At 47.8% G+C, this 15,969-nt stretch overlaps 7 protein-coding genes across 7 annotated transcripts; 4 read left to right on the plus strand and 3 right to left on the minus strand.

The window, feature by feature from the left end:
* Nucleotides 1-19: 19 nt before the first annotated feature.
* Nucleotides 20-3,533, plus strand: FPOAC1_001827 (uncharacterized protein; the record flags this gene model as incomplete). Its single annotated transcript, XM_044846415.1, has 5 exons — nucleotides 20-1,138; nucleotides 1,561-1,604; nucleotides 1,658-2,287; nucleotides 2,339-2,616; nucleotides 2,665-3,533. The coding sequence occupies 5 exons, from the start codon at nucleotides 20-22 to the stop codon at nucleotides 3,531-3,533; spliced, it is 2,940 nt and encodes a 979-aa protein (XP_044712331.1).
* A 246-nt stretch (nucleotides 3,534-3,779) lies between these two features.
* Nucleotides 3,780-5,498, plus strand: MCH1 (putative monocarboxylate transporter mch1; the record flags this gene model as incomplete). Its single annotated transcript, XM_044846416.1, has 1 exon — nucleotides 3,780-5,498. One exon carries the CDS (start codon nucleotides 3,780-3,782, stop codon nucleotides 5,496-5,498), a length of 1,719 nt encoding a protein of 572 aa, XP_044712332.1.
* A 614-nt stretch (nucleotides 5,499-6,112) lies between these two features.
* On the plus strand, nucleotides 6,113-7,985 carry FPOAC1_001829 (uncharacterized protein; the record flags this gene model as incomplete). Its single annotated transcript, XM_044846417.1, has 3 exons — nucleotides 6,113-6,426; nucleotides 6,477-6,894; nucleotides 6,945-7,985. The coding sequence occupies 3 exons, from the start codon at nucleotides 6,113-6,115 to the stop codon at nucleotides 7,983-7,985; spliced, it is 1,773 nt and encodes a 590-aa protein (XP_044712333.1).
* A 348-nt stretch (nucleotides 7,986-8,333) lies between these two features.
* Nucleotides 8,334-9,930, minus strand: FPOAC1_001830 (uncharacterized protein; the record flags this gene model as incomplete). The annotated part of the gene is made up of 2 exons (XM_044846418.1): nucleotides 8,334-8,684; nucleotides 8,737-9,930. 2 exons carry the CDS (start codon nucleotides 9,928-9,930, stop codon nucleotides 8,334-8,336), a joined length of 1,545 nt encoding a protein of 514 aa, XP_044712334.1.
* A 698-nt stretch (nucleotides 9,931-10,628) lies between these two features.
* FPOAC1_001831 (uncharacterized protein) lies at nucleotides 10,629-12,239 on the minus strand (the record flags this gene model as incomplete). Its single annotated transcript, XM_044846419.1, has 1 exon — nucleotides 10,629-12,239. The coding sequence occupies one exon, from the start codon at nucleotides 12,237-12,239 to the stop codon at nucleotides 10,629-10,631; it is 1,611 nt and encodes a 536-aa protein (XP_044712335.1).
* A 1,147-nt stretch (nucleotides 12,240-13,386) lies between these two features.
* Nucleotides 13,387-13,938, plus strand: FPOAC1_001832 (uncharacterized protein; the record flags this gene model as incomplete). Its single annotated transcript, XM_044846420.1, has 1 exon — nucleotides 13,387-13,938. One exon carries the CDS (start codon nucleotides 13,387-13,389, stop codon nucleotides 13,936-13,938), a length of 552 nt encoding a protein of 183 aa, XP_044712336.1.
* A 1,555-nt stretch (nucleotides 13,939-15,493) lies between these two features.
* Nucleotides 15,494-15,827, minus strand: FPOAC1_001833 (uncharacterized protein; the record flags this gene model as incomplete). Its single annotated transcript, XM_044846421.1, has 3 exons — nucleotides 15,494-15,507; nucleotides 15,571-15,687; nucleotides 15,737-15,827. 3 exons carry the CDS (start codon nucleotides 15,825-15,827, stop codon nucleotides 15,494-15,496), a joined length of 222 nt encoding a protein of 73 aa, XP_044712337.1.
* Nucleotides 15,828-15,969: the final 142 nt, after the last annotated feature.

Below are 15,969 nucleotides of genomic sequence, written 5' to 3' on the forward strand. Positions count from 1 at the left end.
ATCAAATGGATCATCGCACATGCCTGACGAATCGCTGAGGCTGGACCCGGCCGCCATCACTTATTTGGGCGAACCTTTTGTGCTCACGCCTGTAGTCTCGGACATTCTACGCACACGGTATTGCGTACCCGGGAGCATCTTTCTTGTCGAGGGTGTTGATCGTGTTTCCGTATCACGTTCAGGACGATGGCATGCTATTCGATTGATTTTAGGGGATGAAGAACTATGTATCCAGGCTCTTTTGGGGAGCGACATGCATCGCTTTGTTCAGATGGGCGATGTTGCACTGGGTGCGTATGTGAGGTGTGAAACGTTACATATCCAGTGGCAAGATGTTGGGAAGGAAAAGATGGTAACATTGATTGTCGACAATTTGATCACTATTGGATGGAACGAGTCGTACCGTGCATTGCAAAAGGAAAATGAACTCCTGGTCCGGGAACGACCAAAGCGGATTCCTCAGTCACGCATAAAATCGAAACCTGTTGAGCATCCATCGGAACCGCAAAACGAGATTGAAGAAGAGATTCCGGATGAGCTTTTGAATGACTCTTTCAAAGGGCCTTTAAGAGAGTCCTCCAAAGAACCTCAACAAGATTCTACAAGATGGCCTCCCAAACCGTTTGTCGAGGACGAGTTTGATGACGACGACGAAGCAGCTGCCGAAGAAGCATTTGAAGCATTCGAGACGCTCGCGTTCGTTCCAAAACCCAAAACACCACAGAAAGCTACAGACCAAGTGCAAAAGCCGTCCACGTCTGCTCAACCCGGCGAACCTGTCGCGCTCCCTCGTGACTGGCACGATCCCCAAACCCCTCTCAGACTCACAACCTTGCGCTCAATCCCTCACCTCCCCTACAAGCAGAACTGGTCCTGCAATGTGCTTGCCATTATCGCCTCCATATCAGATATTGGACCAGCCAACCTACCGCCCTACAGACAGCGAACAGCACGGCTTGTCGACCCGTCTACGTCCAAGCATGTACATCTCACGGTATTTCTTGACCCGGAGAAGTTCAACCCTCGTGTGGGAAGCGCGGTACTGCTCGTGGGTGTCAAGAACCATAGATTTGATGGTGGTAGTTTGAAGAAGTATGAGAGTGATCGTCACAATGGACGGTGGTGGTTTGAGAATCCGGTCGATATGGCTTGGTGTGATGTAGAGGGGATTAAAACTTGGTGGTCACAGGGTGCGGAAAACTCGGAAACACAATGTTGAGTTGAAGGACCACTTTATGAATCATTCTTTGATAGATGCTCTCCATGGCGAGAAGATTATTGTACAGTCCATGGATAGTTCAAATGAGAAGATTGCGCCCTGGACTTCTATATGATCCATCTTAATTCGTCGATTAGATGCAGGGTAAGCAACCGTATTAGTGAGCATTTTAGTCTGTTCACATAGTCTAAATGGTAGATCAAGGCAAAATAATGGAAATTTATCTACTTATGTATGCTTGAAGGATATCTAAAAGCGGCTGTGAACCCTTGTTGGGCTCCTTCCAATGATTGATGTCTGGTCACATGATCCACCCAATCAATTGCTGACGAGAACATGAGGCCATCACCTTTGCCCGCTTCACAGCTACACAGCTTCAACATAAGTGAGTATCTAGCCATCAGGTTATGTTGCAACGATGAACGTTCATAACACAAGAAAAGAAGAGCTTGATCGTCTTTTTGCTGATCTATCTCCGTGGGATATTCTATATCTTCGCAGAAAGATTGATGCAACCTCGATCACGTTTGCGGATATCCAAGATCTTCCTCCAGAGCTTATTTGCACAGTTCTCTCTTATCTCGATTTCGACGACTATCAATACTGTATGAAAGTGTGTCGGAAATGGAGAAAGATATGGACACAAGGAACTGTTCTTACGCAAGCGCTGCGCCAATTCTTCCCAGGCCTTCAACTGACCTATCCGGAAATGTCGCCCCAAGACCTCTATGTGCGTGAGGTACAGAAACATGCCAAATGGCGACAGCCCAACTGTAGCCACACATGGGTTCCATGGAACATGGGCTCAAGCGACGTCTTTCTTGATCCTCCCGAATTTGCTCAACCTATGAGGCAAAGTAACAACGTCCCATGGCACTTCCAATACAACAAAAGCAAGCTGGCATGGCAATCTACTCCACGCACTTTCATTGTCGACGATCTACGAACGCGGCAGAGACTGCGTTTTCTTCCACCCGGAAGTGTCATGACAGGTACAGAGTTTCAATCCGCTGCTCTTAGTGATGAGCTTCTTGTTCTGTTTGAGCTGAACTCAAAGGGGCGGACGGTGTAAGTAGAGCTCGCCCAGAATTTGCATTTGCCAATTCTAACATACTCCAGACACATCGTCCATTTACAGACACGCGAATGGAAACAACTTACCCTTCCAACCGCCCTCAAACATGCGTATTTGGAGTCGAAGGTCGTGTACTTTGTGACCCAGACTGCACAGATCGTGTATTTTACCTGGGGTGGGATTCTAAAACAACTTGATCCGACAAAGCTTGAGTACCCTCTTGGCGTCGAGTCCATAATCGGAGGGGAGCCCAAGGTTCTATTGCATCCTACAAACGACGACGTGGCATTTGTTGTCAGGGCGTTCTCTCATAACTATGGAGGTGAGGTTGTTTACACTAGGACGGTGATTCGGCGACTGACTTTTGCAGATAAACGTCTATGCAGCTTTATTGTGACCAAGTTCGAAGACGGCAAGGCCACCTGGCAGACGACGGAATCCATAGCAAACCCACTGCAGAATCCCAAGTCAGACTGTAAAGACTATTCTTGGGCCGTGGTGTCGCTCATCTGTCGAAAGTCTGACGATCACGGCACCTATTGCATTGGGGTGTATCGCATTCAGAAGTCAGAGACAAGCAGACTCGAACTATGCCCCTGCTGTGAGCCACGGACAAGAAAGGGAGACTGGGGTGTCGTCACCTTTAATGTTCTGACGCAGACTTTTCAACAGCACGAGTACTTGTCGACACGTTCTGATATCTTATGGGATGCAGACACTAGGAATCCCCTCGTGGACCGGAACCTTATGAAGTTGGAGAACGTGCATGTCTGGAATAATGACCTCTTGTTGGCAGCAACCAAAACCTTTGATGACCACAAATCGGAGATTTACCTTCAGACACTTCACCCTTTGGGAAATCACCAGACACTGTCACCAGAGTGGGCACCAGTGTGTGTTTCGTGTATACTTCACATCGGAGCGAACCAGCTATTTCAGGATGATGACTTTGTGATTCTACCCACTCTGGGTGGCATGACTATTTACAAGCCATCAAAAACACCCTCGAGAGGGGTTGTAATTGATGACAGTTGGGAATTCGCCCATTTGGCGCGTTCGCAACTGATATACTCCTTGGCCAGCATGTCGGAAATGCTGGAGCTGAAGCACGACGAGATGGGATGTGGGCTGACAACACGGAATGAGAGAAGTAGAGGACAACCAGATTCACCTCAAATTGTTGCTTCCATGGATCAATTGTCTCCCGACTCTACTGATGCAGAGGATCACAACGATTAAGGCAAGCGATTGATAAGATTGATAACGAGGATATGACTGTAACCGGTCTCGGAGAGGAATTGTGGGGTAGAATTGAAGCATGACCCCATGACGTGGGATCGCGATGGAGCCTCGGCCGTGTCGTGATTCACACTAGACTATTCGTATACCCTGCCTGTCAGATACATTTATTTATTTATTTATTTATTCTTTTTCTTCAACATGTTCTTGACCTAAAACTCTTCAACTCTTACGACCCTTCTTGTCATGTCGTCTTCCGCTCCTGACGACACTCAGGCCTCGCGCCTCGATGCCGACCAAATCTCGACGCGCAGTTCAGACTACGCCTCAGATAACGACACCGATTCTACCGAGACCCGCATCCAGCGCAATAAAGAAAAGCAAGCCATCCGTCTTCTCGCCTTCATATCAGCCAATATCATCGCTCTCGCTTGCGGTTCCATCGTCGTATTCTCCCTCTACGCGCCTCTTCTACAATCCCGTCTACACTATTCCCAGTTCCAGGTCAACGCAGTCGCCATCTCAGGCTCTGTCGCATTGTACCTTCCTATTTCGGGCGTCGGATATATATGCGATCGCGTTGGTCTAAAGCCGCTTGCGTTGACGGGAGGGATCCTGTTCGGTAGCGGTTATGGCCTTGCAGCAGGTGTTTACAGGAAGCTGGATCTTGAGTATCGTAGTCATCCTGAATATCGGGTCGATAATGACTGGTCGCTTCCGTTCTTGATGATATCCTTTGTCTTTGTCGGTGTGGCGACTTGCTGTCTTTATATGGCTGCTGTATCGTCTTGCGCAAAGAACTTTGGAAAGGGCCGATACAGAGGTTTGGCGCTGGCTACGCCCATTACTTGTTTCGGCTTGAGTCCCATGTGGCTGAGCCAAGCAGGAACTCGCCTGTTCTCCGAGACACGACCGGACGGACGCAAAGGCGACTTGGATGTGTTCCGCTTCTTCCTTTTCCTTGCGATCCTTACCTTTTCCATGGGTATTCTGGGTACCTTTACACTTCGTGTCGTAGATGAAGATGAGCTTATCGACGAAGCCATCGAAGAGCTGGAACAGAGCGGTTTGCTCGACGGTAGTTCTCTACTCGGCCGGTCCGAGCGGAGCTACGGTGCAACTGGTGAAGAAACAGAGAGCTCAGCACTACTTGACCCAGCGAAAGATAATGCCAAATGGAAGAAGAACTGGGTTCTCAACGCTGAAACGCGTTCGTTTCTTTCCGACCGTACAATGTGGCCGTTCGCTCTCGCTTTCTTGCTCATTGTTGGCCCAGGCGAAGCATTCATCAACAATCTTGGAACAATTATTGGAACGCTTACTCCGCCTGAGATGGAGGGTTTGAGCCATCGTACCTCTGCGGCGACGCATGTCTCCATATTTGGTATCACCAACACCGCCTCACGAATCTTTATTGGTACTTTGACCGATTTATTAGCACCGTATCCCCAGACACAGCATGTTCAAGGACCTCAGACACGCTCTGCAGTCAGCAGTCGGTTCTCCATCTCCCGAGTTGCCTTTATGGCGTTTTTCGCAACCATGTTGTCTGTTGGTCTTCTCATTCTAGCCTCAGGTCTGGTTCAGAACCATGCGGAGCGCTTCTGGCTTGTCTCTGGCCTTGTAGGTGCAGGCTATGGAGCCATCTTCAGCCTTACACCTCTTATCGTGACGATTATTTGGGGCGTTGAGAATTTCGCGACCAACTATGGTCTTATTGGCATGCTTCCGGCTGCCGGATCTACATTCTGGGGACTCATTTACTCGGCGACGTATCAGAACGGCGCGAACAACTCAAAGGCAGGCCCGGAGGGTCACGACCGGGATGACTTGTTCTGCTACGGCGAACAGTGTTATGCTATGACATATTGGGCTGAGACTATTACCGTTTGGGTTGCTGTAGGATTATTGATCTGGGCTTGGAAGGGTAGAGGGGGTTGGTCTCAACGTGGAATCATCATTTAGTTTCACTCCAAGCATTATTACGGCGTTCTTGATAGATCGGATCAGTTCAGCATACGTGGGTAGGGCGTACATGACATTGCATATGCTAGTTTAGTTTTGTTGATATCATCTGTTCAATATCACAGCGTTTGTTAGTCTGCCGTGTTCCCGTCACTTGAGCTATTCACCAGTCGTGAACTGTTGTCAAAGCTCCTACATGCATCCGAACAGCTTACCCCGGATTTTAGACATGCGCCAAGATATCCACTCTGATACATACACAAGAGTTTCCCGCGGACAACTACGCTTTCCCCTCATTTGATAAGGTTATCGTGAGTCTCGGTGGTCAAGCTTAGTCTCCGATTAGCCACCACGGGTCCTAGATCAACTACCGTAGTGCTGCTTCTACCCCTGCTGGTTCCCACTTGAGGTTGATTGTGCTGCTAACTATCCTGCAGGGGAAGTGATAGGGAACCCGGTGTTTCGGGGAACTAGGATACTCAGTTAGATGCGGGCAATTAACAGAAAAGTTGTGCATTGTATGTAGATCTGAGTCTTGCTTATCATAATAAATAGTATCCATGACTGAGGACATCTTCTTGGTATGTTCGATAGCATAATATTGGCATATCGACATGGTTGAAAAAGTTCAAGGCCAAAAGGGCGTTTCGATAACGTGGTTAGCTGCGTTACCTGTTCTTCTCGCAGCTGCCTCCACAGCGTATCCTAATTCGTTTGGCACATCAGGACCGGAACCTGCGCCTTCTGTGACGATCAAGCAGGGCAACATTATTGGCAAGTTTGTTGACGATGGCACATTTCCTCAACCGTTGGAGGGCTTCATGGGAATTCCTTATGCTGTTCCTCCTGTAGGTGAAAGGAGGTTCAAACATGCTGAGCCAGTGGGTGCGAGTAATGAAACCATTGAAGCCTATTACTTGGGACCTAGGTATGTTACTTACAAGAATACATATGCTGTATTGATACTAACAATTGAAGATGTCCTGGAAAGCAACTCGTTCCTTTTCTCAAAGATCCCATTCTTGGTCCCGACTATGAATCAGAGGACTGTCTCACCATCAATGTCTGGCGCAAGAAGGGCCATACTCCAGAAAAGGGGAAATTACCAGTCGCCGTTCTGATCCCAGGCGGTGCGTTCAATCGCGGTGCAGCAAGAATGCATAATTCGCATACCATGCTTGCTTTCTCAGAGGAGCCATATATTGCTGTTAGCATGCAATACCGCATAGGCGTATTCGGCGGCTTGAATACTGAGTTGACAGCAAAAGAAGGTCTTTTGAATCTTGGACTCAAGGACATGTATGTTGCCCTTGAGTGGGTGCAGGAGAATATTGGGGCGTTTGGGGGTGATGCCGATGATGTTACAATCATGGGTCTGAGTGCTGCTGCTCACGGTGTAAGTGGTTTTCCCTCCAGTAGGAAGGATTGATCGACTAACATTTACAGATTGGACATCTCATCATGGATATAAACCAGCCAAAGAAACTCTTTCACAAAGCTATAATGGACTCGGGTGCTCACACGGCGCGCGCAGTACATCCCCCGGATGCATCTCTCAACTCACAGCATTTTCGCGAGCTCTTGGATCTAACGCCGTGCTCCCACTTCAAGAACCTCAAAGACCCCAAGATCTTGACTTGTCTGCGTGGTCTTCCATCTGAAACGGTAGATAACGCAGGGAAAGAAGTGTTTACACGCTCAGATCCTTCTATTCGTTGGGCTTGGCAACCTGTTATTGACAACGATATCATTTCGCGCCGACCAATTGAGGCCTGGAAATCTGGAAAGTTTCACAGAGTTCCTATTCTCACTGGCTCGGCGGCGAATGAGGGTGCTTATTATGTCCCTCTCAAGGCTGACAAACCAGAAGAGTTTACTGGCTTCTTCAAGAGTCTTTTACCACATCTCACGACTTCTGAAGTTGCGGAACTAGAGAACTTATATCCTGATCCCTCGACTAATCCTGATTCACCACATGTTGATACACGCGGTATTCCTGGTGTAGGATCACAGTATAAACGGCTTGAAACTGCCTATGGACACTACGCGTATACATGTCCCGTACGCCAAACAGTCATATGGGCAACATATCATGATTCTGCACGACCAGCATACCTGTACCACTGGGCTCTGAACAAGACTGCTTTGTTTGGCGCCAATCACGGTGACCAAATGCGATATCAGACCTTTAACAGGGAAGTTCGCGAAATATCCCCCGCGCAGAGGGACGTATCAGGGCAATTTCACGCGTATTGTACAAGTTTTATCACAAAGGGTGATCCAAATGCTATCAAGGGAGAATTTGCGCATAGACCAGAGTGGACATCTTTTGAGAATGGAAAAGGCAAGACAATGATTCTTGGGAGAGGGAATGATGAGAGAGCTGGGGGAGTCGAAGTTGGAAAGGCGGCTGAGTTGGTGGATTTTACATGGGGGGATGAGCAGTGTGAGTTTTGGTGGAGAGTTTCTAGTAAGTGGGAAGACTAGATATGCAACATTGAGGTATGGTTTGTTATAGCAAGTTAATGCCATAAAATGATCAAGTTATCCGGACATGTCATTACTGGATCCAGTTGTCGGCTTTTATCCCGATGTGCCAAGGAGACCTGTCTACTAAACCCCTACTAGCGAGGCATGCCTGCTTATTTTATAGAAACTATTTACGTAAAAATACTACGCGACAGTGGGATTCCCCGGATTATGAATCCGATTGCCCAATGTTGACCGATAAAATCTGGGGTTGAACATGGGGTTCACGACGAGAGGGCACAGTGAGAGATATTTACTCATAAACAAATTCAATTGCTAGCTAAATAACATCATCATAATATACTTCTAGTAAGAGTAACGGAAGTTGGGGTTCTCAAAATCAGTGAGATCCTGCAACGCAGCATCCTCATCCTCAACAACAGGTCCTTGCTCATCACGAAGACGGTTTCGACGGATGAGCACAAAACGCAGAATAATAGCAATGACAACTTGGCCCGCTACACAACCAATGATGAGCTTGCAGCCGGTCTGGTAAATAGGTGCCTCGGAGCCAATCCAGCCATGAGGACCGATGATATTGCCGATACAGTAGGCCAAAAAGACGAAAGCTGTGGCCGTGGTTCGCTTGGTGTAGCCACCGACGTTGTAAGCGGGCATTTGAAGAGCAACGATGAGGGCACCGACAAAGGATGCGCACTAAATATGTTAGCGATATGTGGAGAGAAAGGTTGCATTGGGAGTCACTTACCATGTAGTAACCAGCGAGCAAACCACCCTTGTTACTTCGAGGAAGTTGCCAGAACAGAGTCACAGCAATGAGTGTAGGAATAAGCCAAACACACATGACAATTGTTCGTACGTTCTTGAACTTGGATGCCACATAGGGACCGGTGAACATGAAGATGGCGTTGCAAGCACCATATGGGATACCGTATGCCGTAGTAAGCAGCGCATCATGTGTGAAACCCTTGACGATGAGCTTTGAGAAGTTGGCAATTCCACCGTTGATAATCTCGTTGAGAAGAACGTAGAAGAACAGCAACCAGATTTGCGAGTCGGAGAAAACCTCTCGGATCTGGTTCCACTTGATCTTGCGGTTAAACACACCAGTCTTGTTCCTCGCGCTCTGCGCAATGAGCATAGCCCGCTCCTCGATAGTGTACCGCTTAGCAGTGAGGATGTTGTTGGGCAGGAAGAAGAACAAGACAACGCCCCAGCAGATGGTCATTCCACCACAGAGCACGTAGATGGTACGCCACACAGCCCAGCCCTTTGCCTGGCCGACACCGTAGAACAAAATGCCGCCGAACATGGCGCCGAATCCGTTGAAGCAGTAGAAGAGACCTGCACGGGCGGGTTGTGTCTCACGGCGGAACCATTGGGATACGATGAGCATAAAGGCTGGGGTTATGACGGCCTCGAAGGCGCCAAGGAGGAAACGGCAGATGGCGAGGCCTGTAAAGTTGTGGCATGCTGCTGTGAGGCAGAGGATAGAACCCCATGTGACGACAAAGGTGCTCACGACTGTGCCTGTAGGGAGACGCTGGGTGAGATACGAGGCCGGCCACTCGGCGACGAGGTAGGCAAAGTAGAAGATTGATGCCATCCAGGAATATTCGTCAGGTGTCATTCCTGTAGTTGTGAACAGATCAAAGACTGCTGAATAGCCTAGAGCCTGCTTGTCGACATATTGAAGGAGATATGTACCGCAAAGAAGCGGCATAAGACTCCAGTCGACTTTTCGGCGAAGTTTCTTGAGAGCTTCCTCATCGGCCATGAGCTCGTTCAGTCGAGAGTGAGGAATGCCATGTTGTTGGAGAAACAGCTCAGCTTCATCGAGGTCTTCGATGGTGCCCTGCTTAAGATCGGCTTCAACATCATGATTGTCAAAGGGTTGGATCTTCTTGACATCTTCTATGTCTTGAGTCTTGTTGTCTGCCATGATGAAGAGATGTAGAGGTGTTTAACCAGGAAAAATGATTAGAAGACCTGCCTGGACATTGCAAGAGACTGGAAAGAAGGGCGACAAGGGGCCCTTTATGAGCTTGAAGCTCATCCATGAGGAGGGGGCGATAAACAAACTGTCGCGATTCATGGTTGACCCTCGTCTTTGGATCCGGGGAAGCGCTAGGGTAGTGGGTACGATGATACTGAATTGATAAAGTCACAGTGGAGAAGTGATAGAGAGCTACGATACTAGATACCGCTAGACGAGATAGCTACAGTGTGCGTGTGTGCGGGGGATAGAATGGGCTGATGGTTACTCTGTACGGATAGTAGGGCGTGTGTTATCTGTCAAGCGAGACGGACAAGGTTTGCCGAATTGGGTGGTTGGACTTTTCCGCGGGAAAGCTGATAACTAACCCATAATGCACTTATAGTGGTAACTTAACTCAATAGGGTAGTCTAGTTAGTACGGAGGCTAGAATTTGAATGCGAGATAGGATAGCATCATGATAGATTGAGACATATACTAATGATATTAGAATAGATAGAAAATAAATCGCATGATTAAAGAGCCAATGGTAAGATAGAGGCTTGAGATACGTCATGACTGAATGATTCAAGCATCAAAAGTGTACATTGTATTTACTCTCTCACATTTTAGACTCCCAAACACCAACACAAACCCTTCAACATCTACAAACTCCAAACTTTCCTTCCAGCAAACCAAGTCTCCTTAATCTCAGCCTTGAGCAGAGTCTTTGCATCCCATTCCATATCTGCCACAACAAGATCCGCAATCTTGCCCACCTCCAGACTGCCCACTCTGTCATCCTGAAAGACACTCTTGGCCGCACCCTGCGAACCCGCAACCACCGCCTCGCAAACACCGAGCTTGAAGTGCTCGTTGACTACTTCCTCGCACTCAGGCTCTCTAGCGGAACGTCGTGTTGCTGCCACGTAGATGTTGTGCAGAGGGTTCCACGGCGCAGTGGGACTGTCGCTTCCCAGCGCGAGGAGAGCGCCTGAATCAGCGAACTCGCGGTACGCAAAGGCACGGTCGCGACGGGAGGAGATGAGGCGTGGCCAGGCGCGCAGAATGGCTGGGTCTGCGTGGACGGGTTGAATAGATGCTGTGAGACCCAGTTCGCCTAGTCGCTTCGCATCTTCAGGCTTGGACACTTCAAGATGTTCGATTCTGTGTCGCGCGCCAGGCTTGCCGTGCTTTTCGAGCATGTCTACTGCCATTGTAATAGCCGCATCGCCAATAGCGTGAAGGGCGATTTGGATTCCTGCATCAGCTGCTTGTTTGACGACAGGCTCAAGATCCTCTCTCGACCAGAACGGCGGTGGAGATGGGGCCGCGGAGTATGGTTCCGATAGGTATGCCGTGCAAGCATCAATGATACCATCGCAAATAATCTTGATACCTGCAATTCGAAGATCAGGTGAGTTTTCCTTGCTGTACTGCTTGGCTAGCTCAATTGCTCGAGCCACTTGTCGTTCACGCTCCTCTGGGTTTTCAGAAGGCTTAACAATCCAGTATGCTGTGACACGCATGGCAACGTCGGGGTGTCTTCTCTTGAGCTCGACGAGGGACTCCCATGAGTATTCATCCATGGCCATTTCGATGATTCCCGTGTATCCAGCGGCGTGATATGCCTGGAATGCAGCGAGCATGCACTCGATGCGCTCCTCGTTTGAAGCAAGCTGTGCAAGCGTGGGCCAGACAATTGTCAAGATGCATGCTTCACTGAGAACTCCAGATGGACGACCGTTCTCGTCCCTCTCAATGATTCCACCTTGGGGATCTGCCATGTCGGCCACCTTCATCTCTGCCAGACCTGCCGAGTTACACCATGTGGAGTGCATGTCCTTGGTATCAACATAAATCGGCCTCTCATCAATCTCATCCAGAATCTTGTAGTTCACACCGTCAGGAGTCATGGAGTGCATCCAACCCTTGGCCATGATTCTAGGAACATGCGGGTTGGCTTTGGCGTAGGTTCGCAGTTCGTGTAAGATATCATCCAGATTCTTGCAGTGTTCTAGAGCGATCTTGCGAAGTGACTGGCCAAGCAGGAGGAGGTGCATGTGACCGTCTACAAAGCCTGGGAGGACTGTCTTTCCGTTCAGATCTTGCGTCTCGACGACATCTTCTGTCTTGATCTGTGCTGCGACATGCTCTTTTGTACCGATGGCTTGGACGGTACCGTCTTTAACATACATGCTCTCTGCAAAGGTGGGCTCGTCTGCCAAGCTGGCGACGCTTCTGGAGAGGATCTTGCCATTGATGAATAAAGACATTTTGAATGTTTTTTTGTTGTGCTGGTGGAGGAGAAGAACAAAAGGATTCAGCTGCCTGTTTAGTACTTATAGTCTGTTCTACGTTCGCCTCTTTCGGATGAGGGTGGGCCGCTCAGGTGGGCTAATAGTGCATATCACCAGATGGTATCCAATACCGAGAAGATGACACTGCAGGGTGCATGAGAATATGATATGGCAGTTTGTAATAGGTTGTCCTACAAGTCTAGTAGTAACCCAGACATGTCACTTTATTCTGTATATTATCGTGATATTCACATTCTCTTCAGTAAATGATACCTCGGTCTTGGATCAGGAACTCGTGGAGACCCTGAATCGGCATCGTCACATTTGAATGATATGATTGGTGGTTTGGGGCTTTTTCAGTGGGTTTGAGAAAATCGCTCATGGGAACAGATGAGATGATCTTATCTGATTCAACGTCATCGGCCGATAGCGGATCTAGACTAAATATGCACTTGATCGCCGAGGTCCAGACCAGACACTGACACTGACACCAGACACGTTTGAACAGGAGAATCTGTTACTAAACCAGATACATGCTAGGGCAACGATGCTTATACAATAACTTCATTCGTGTTATCTAACCCATACGAACCCTTCTCAAACATAAGATTCAGCGGTCATCTCGCGTGACAGAGCCACAACATCCTGTGGCTCTCATCATGTCAAAACATTTCAACATTGTATTCCAATTGGGTGGAAACAAATATCTTTATTTTGAGCTTAAATAAACAAGTGACCAAAATCAGGTGTTGTCGATGATGTTTATTCCGTTCAAGGTTTGGAGATTTGCTTCAAGTGACCAAAGTCTTTGGTCAATATGCCTTCTACCTACGCGGGGAACTTGAAGTCAACAGCATAAAATTCAGTATTATACTTTTTGCGGTGCATTTGACACATTTAAAATAATAAACCAGTGTCCACATGATCTCTCTGGACATGAAATAAACTTCCCAATACAAAGTCTTTCTTTGATGTTCAAGTATAAGTTTGCTCCAAATTCCTTTGTTCTCCTTCCAATGCTCAAGCAACTCATTCCACCTCTTCGACATCAAATCTCTTTTGCACACCATCCATCACAATCACCACCACGATCAAAATATCTTCTTAAAAAGATATCTCCACAATGCGTGTCCTCGAATTCGACTGCGGGTTCAGTGTCTACCCACCTCTCGACCCAAACGACCCAAACACTATCGACCTCTACAATACTTACCTCGCCACTCTATCAAGCAAATTCGAAGGCCGTGTCGAACCCTCTGCCCTAAGCGCTGACAAGCGCATCCTCATTACCCCTGCCACCCCTCGTCCAGACCACGCCGCCATCTCCCCTACTAATGCAGCAGCATTCTACTGCTTCATGCTTCCTGGACTTCCTAAAATTCCTGCCGACGCCACGCATTGCGATAAGTTCCTGGGTTTCGGTCTTGCTTTCAGACACAACACTGAATGGACTAAAGAAACGGTTGAGGAATATGTCAAGGAGGTGTACATGATTACTGCCACTCATTTTGGTAGTAGGGTCAGGTACTGGCATGGGCTTTATGGCAGAAGATCAAATAAGCAGTGGGGATATTACAGCCGGGCTGATATCGAAGATGCAGAGAATTTGGTAAAGAAGGCTCTTGTGAGGAAGCCTGATGTTATGGACCGCGGAGATGGACATATCATTGCTTGAGGGACCATGTATAGTTGGACTATAACAACGTGGAACACTGAGGCGTAGACGGCACTTGACAAGATTTGCGACAGCAGCCGACTCTGCGAATCTATTGTATATTAAGATGCATACTAAACACTCCTCCTCCGAAACCTCAGCACCCCGGGGCTGATACTGAGAGACGTGTCGCTGAGAGAACACGCTGCGGCGGAAATCGAAAACCTCAACGACCTTGTCGCATCCACGCATGGTGATGAGACTGGGACATGGAAATATGGGGTTACAAAATGATTATTTCAGGAAGGTCGTATCAGGTTCATAAGGGTACTTGAGGGCGGATGAAGGATGCCACTTTCCCAGATTCTCTGTTCGACCGGCGTTTTACTTGAACATATTTAAGCTACATACATGGCACACAATCACGACTATATATTGGCTCTGGAACATTCTTGGCTGGTCTAGAATCACGACTCCAAAATGATAAATTCAATCTTTCGTCGTCTCGTCTGTATATCACTTGGCATCCGACAATCTCTTGCGCAAGGGTTTACAAAGACTCATACGATGCTCCTGTACTGGAGGCTGAAGCATAATACTATGCTGGTTCCTCGAGCTTAATTGCGTCATCTCGCAATGAAAGGCATGTTCCAGATGGTATTCTTCTCGGCTCGTCCAAGCATTGTCGACTCCCTATGGGTAACCCACGTGCCATGGTCTAGAGCCAATATGTCGTGTAGGTCACTATCCCGGAAGGTCGTTCTGAACGAGACCAGGCGTGGTGACCATTACTTTTCGGCTGAAACTCTCATTTGCCTACAATCGACCAACAGCGATCGACTGGCCTGTCAGCGAACCTCGGTCACGGTTACGGAGGACAGACGGCGCCTGCAGCAATCCCAACTGAGATACCTGTCAAGCTATCAACGGACTCAAGGCTTACGATTTAAATACAAACCGACCAGTCAGGTCTTTACGGCCAGATACAAGGCTGAGGATGCTGGAAGTAAGATTTCCTATAGCTTACGACTGCCGGAATTGAAGGATTGTAAGAAGGAATACTACGCCCGCAACTACCGGAGTCTCGGCAGGGGCGCAGTAGATATAAGCATGATGGTAAATGGACTACCTGGTTCCAATCACCGAATAATGCCGGTGTAAGTGGCAGGAATGTCGGGCGCTTGATCTCATTCTGGCGTCTATTGTGTTGGCCAAAGGACTCGTGTTCCTACCGTTAGTAACGTTATTCATTTCAGGGCTGTCACATCTTGCATGGCATTCGTTCATGTTCAATTCCTGACTCTTTGTCGGGATCCTAACTCTGACCACACTAACAAGTTCCAGACAATCCGTGTGGTCAGCGGGCGATACTAAAGGCTGACATTGAACAACATCAGTCACTAATTCAGCATCGAGACTAAGCACTATTAAAATTGACAAAATTTATTACTCTATCACGGGTATATCTCCATCATCATCATCATCAAAGTGCAGCAATAAACCAATACTAATCGCCCAAACAAATTATTGGCGTGTTCCAATGGGTCCAAATCCTTCTCAGAAGTTCATCAACCATTTATAGCAGCGCTACTATCAGCATATTAGCATGTGTTTCCCCAATTGACTAGTGATTATTTTGTGTTCTATACTGACCTGATCGAGCTTCCCATGACTTGTAAGGGTCAGCCGGCTTCTTTGTAGGATCGACGGAGCCAGAAAGCTTCCTCTGGATCTTTTCCTTGAGGGATAGCTTATGGGTTGTTTCAAGACCTGGATATGTTAGATGGTGATTTTAAGAGATAAAAATCTTGAAGCATACCAGGCTTTGTATTTGTTGAAGGCTTGGAAGTGTCAACGAGAGTTGTCTCGGAGACGTTGGAAGTCTTGTATGTAGCTGATAGCTGAGACATGTTGAGGTTGTATTGAATTGTTGAAGTATCAAAATAGTAGTGTAGTTAATTGGGTAGTATTGAATGTTCAATGTCTTTAAATTGAATTGTGATTGTATATCGAATTGATAATCCAAACATCGGGGGGGCAGCCAGATCTACT

This window comes from Fusarium poae, chromosome 1 (genome assembly GCF_019609905.1).
Source record: "Fusarium poae strain DAOMC 252244 chromosome 1, whole genome shotgun sequence".
NCBI classification, from domain to species: domain Eukaryota; kingdom Fungi; phylum Ascomycota; class Sordariomycetes; order Hypocreales; family Nectriaceae; genus Fusarium; species Fusarium poae.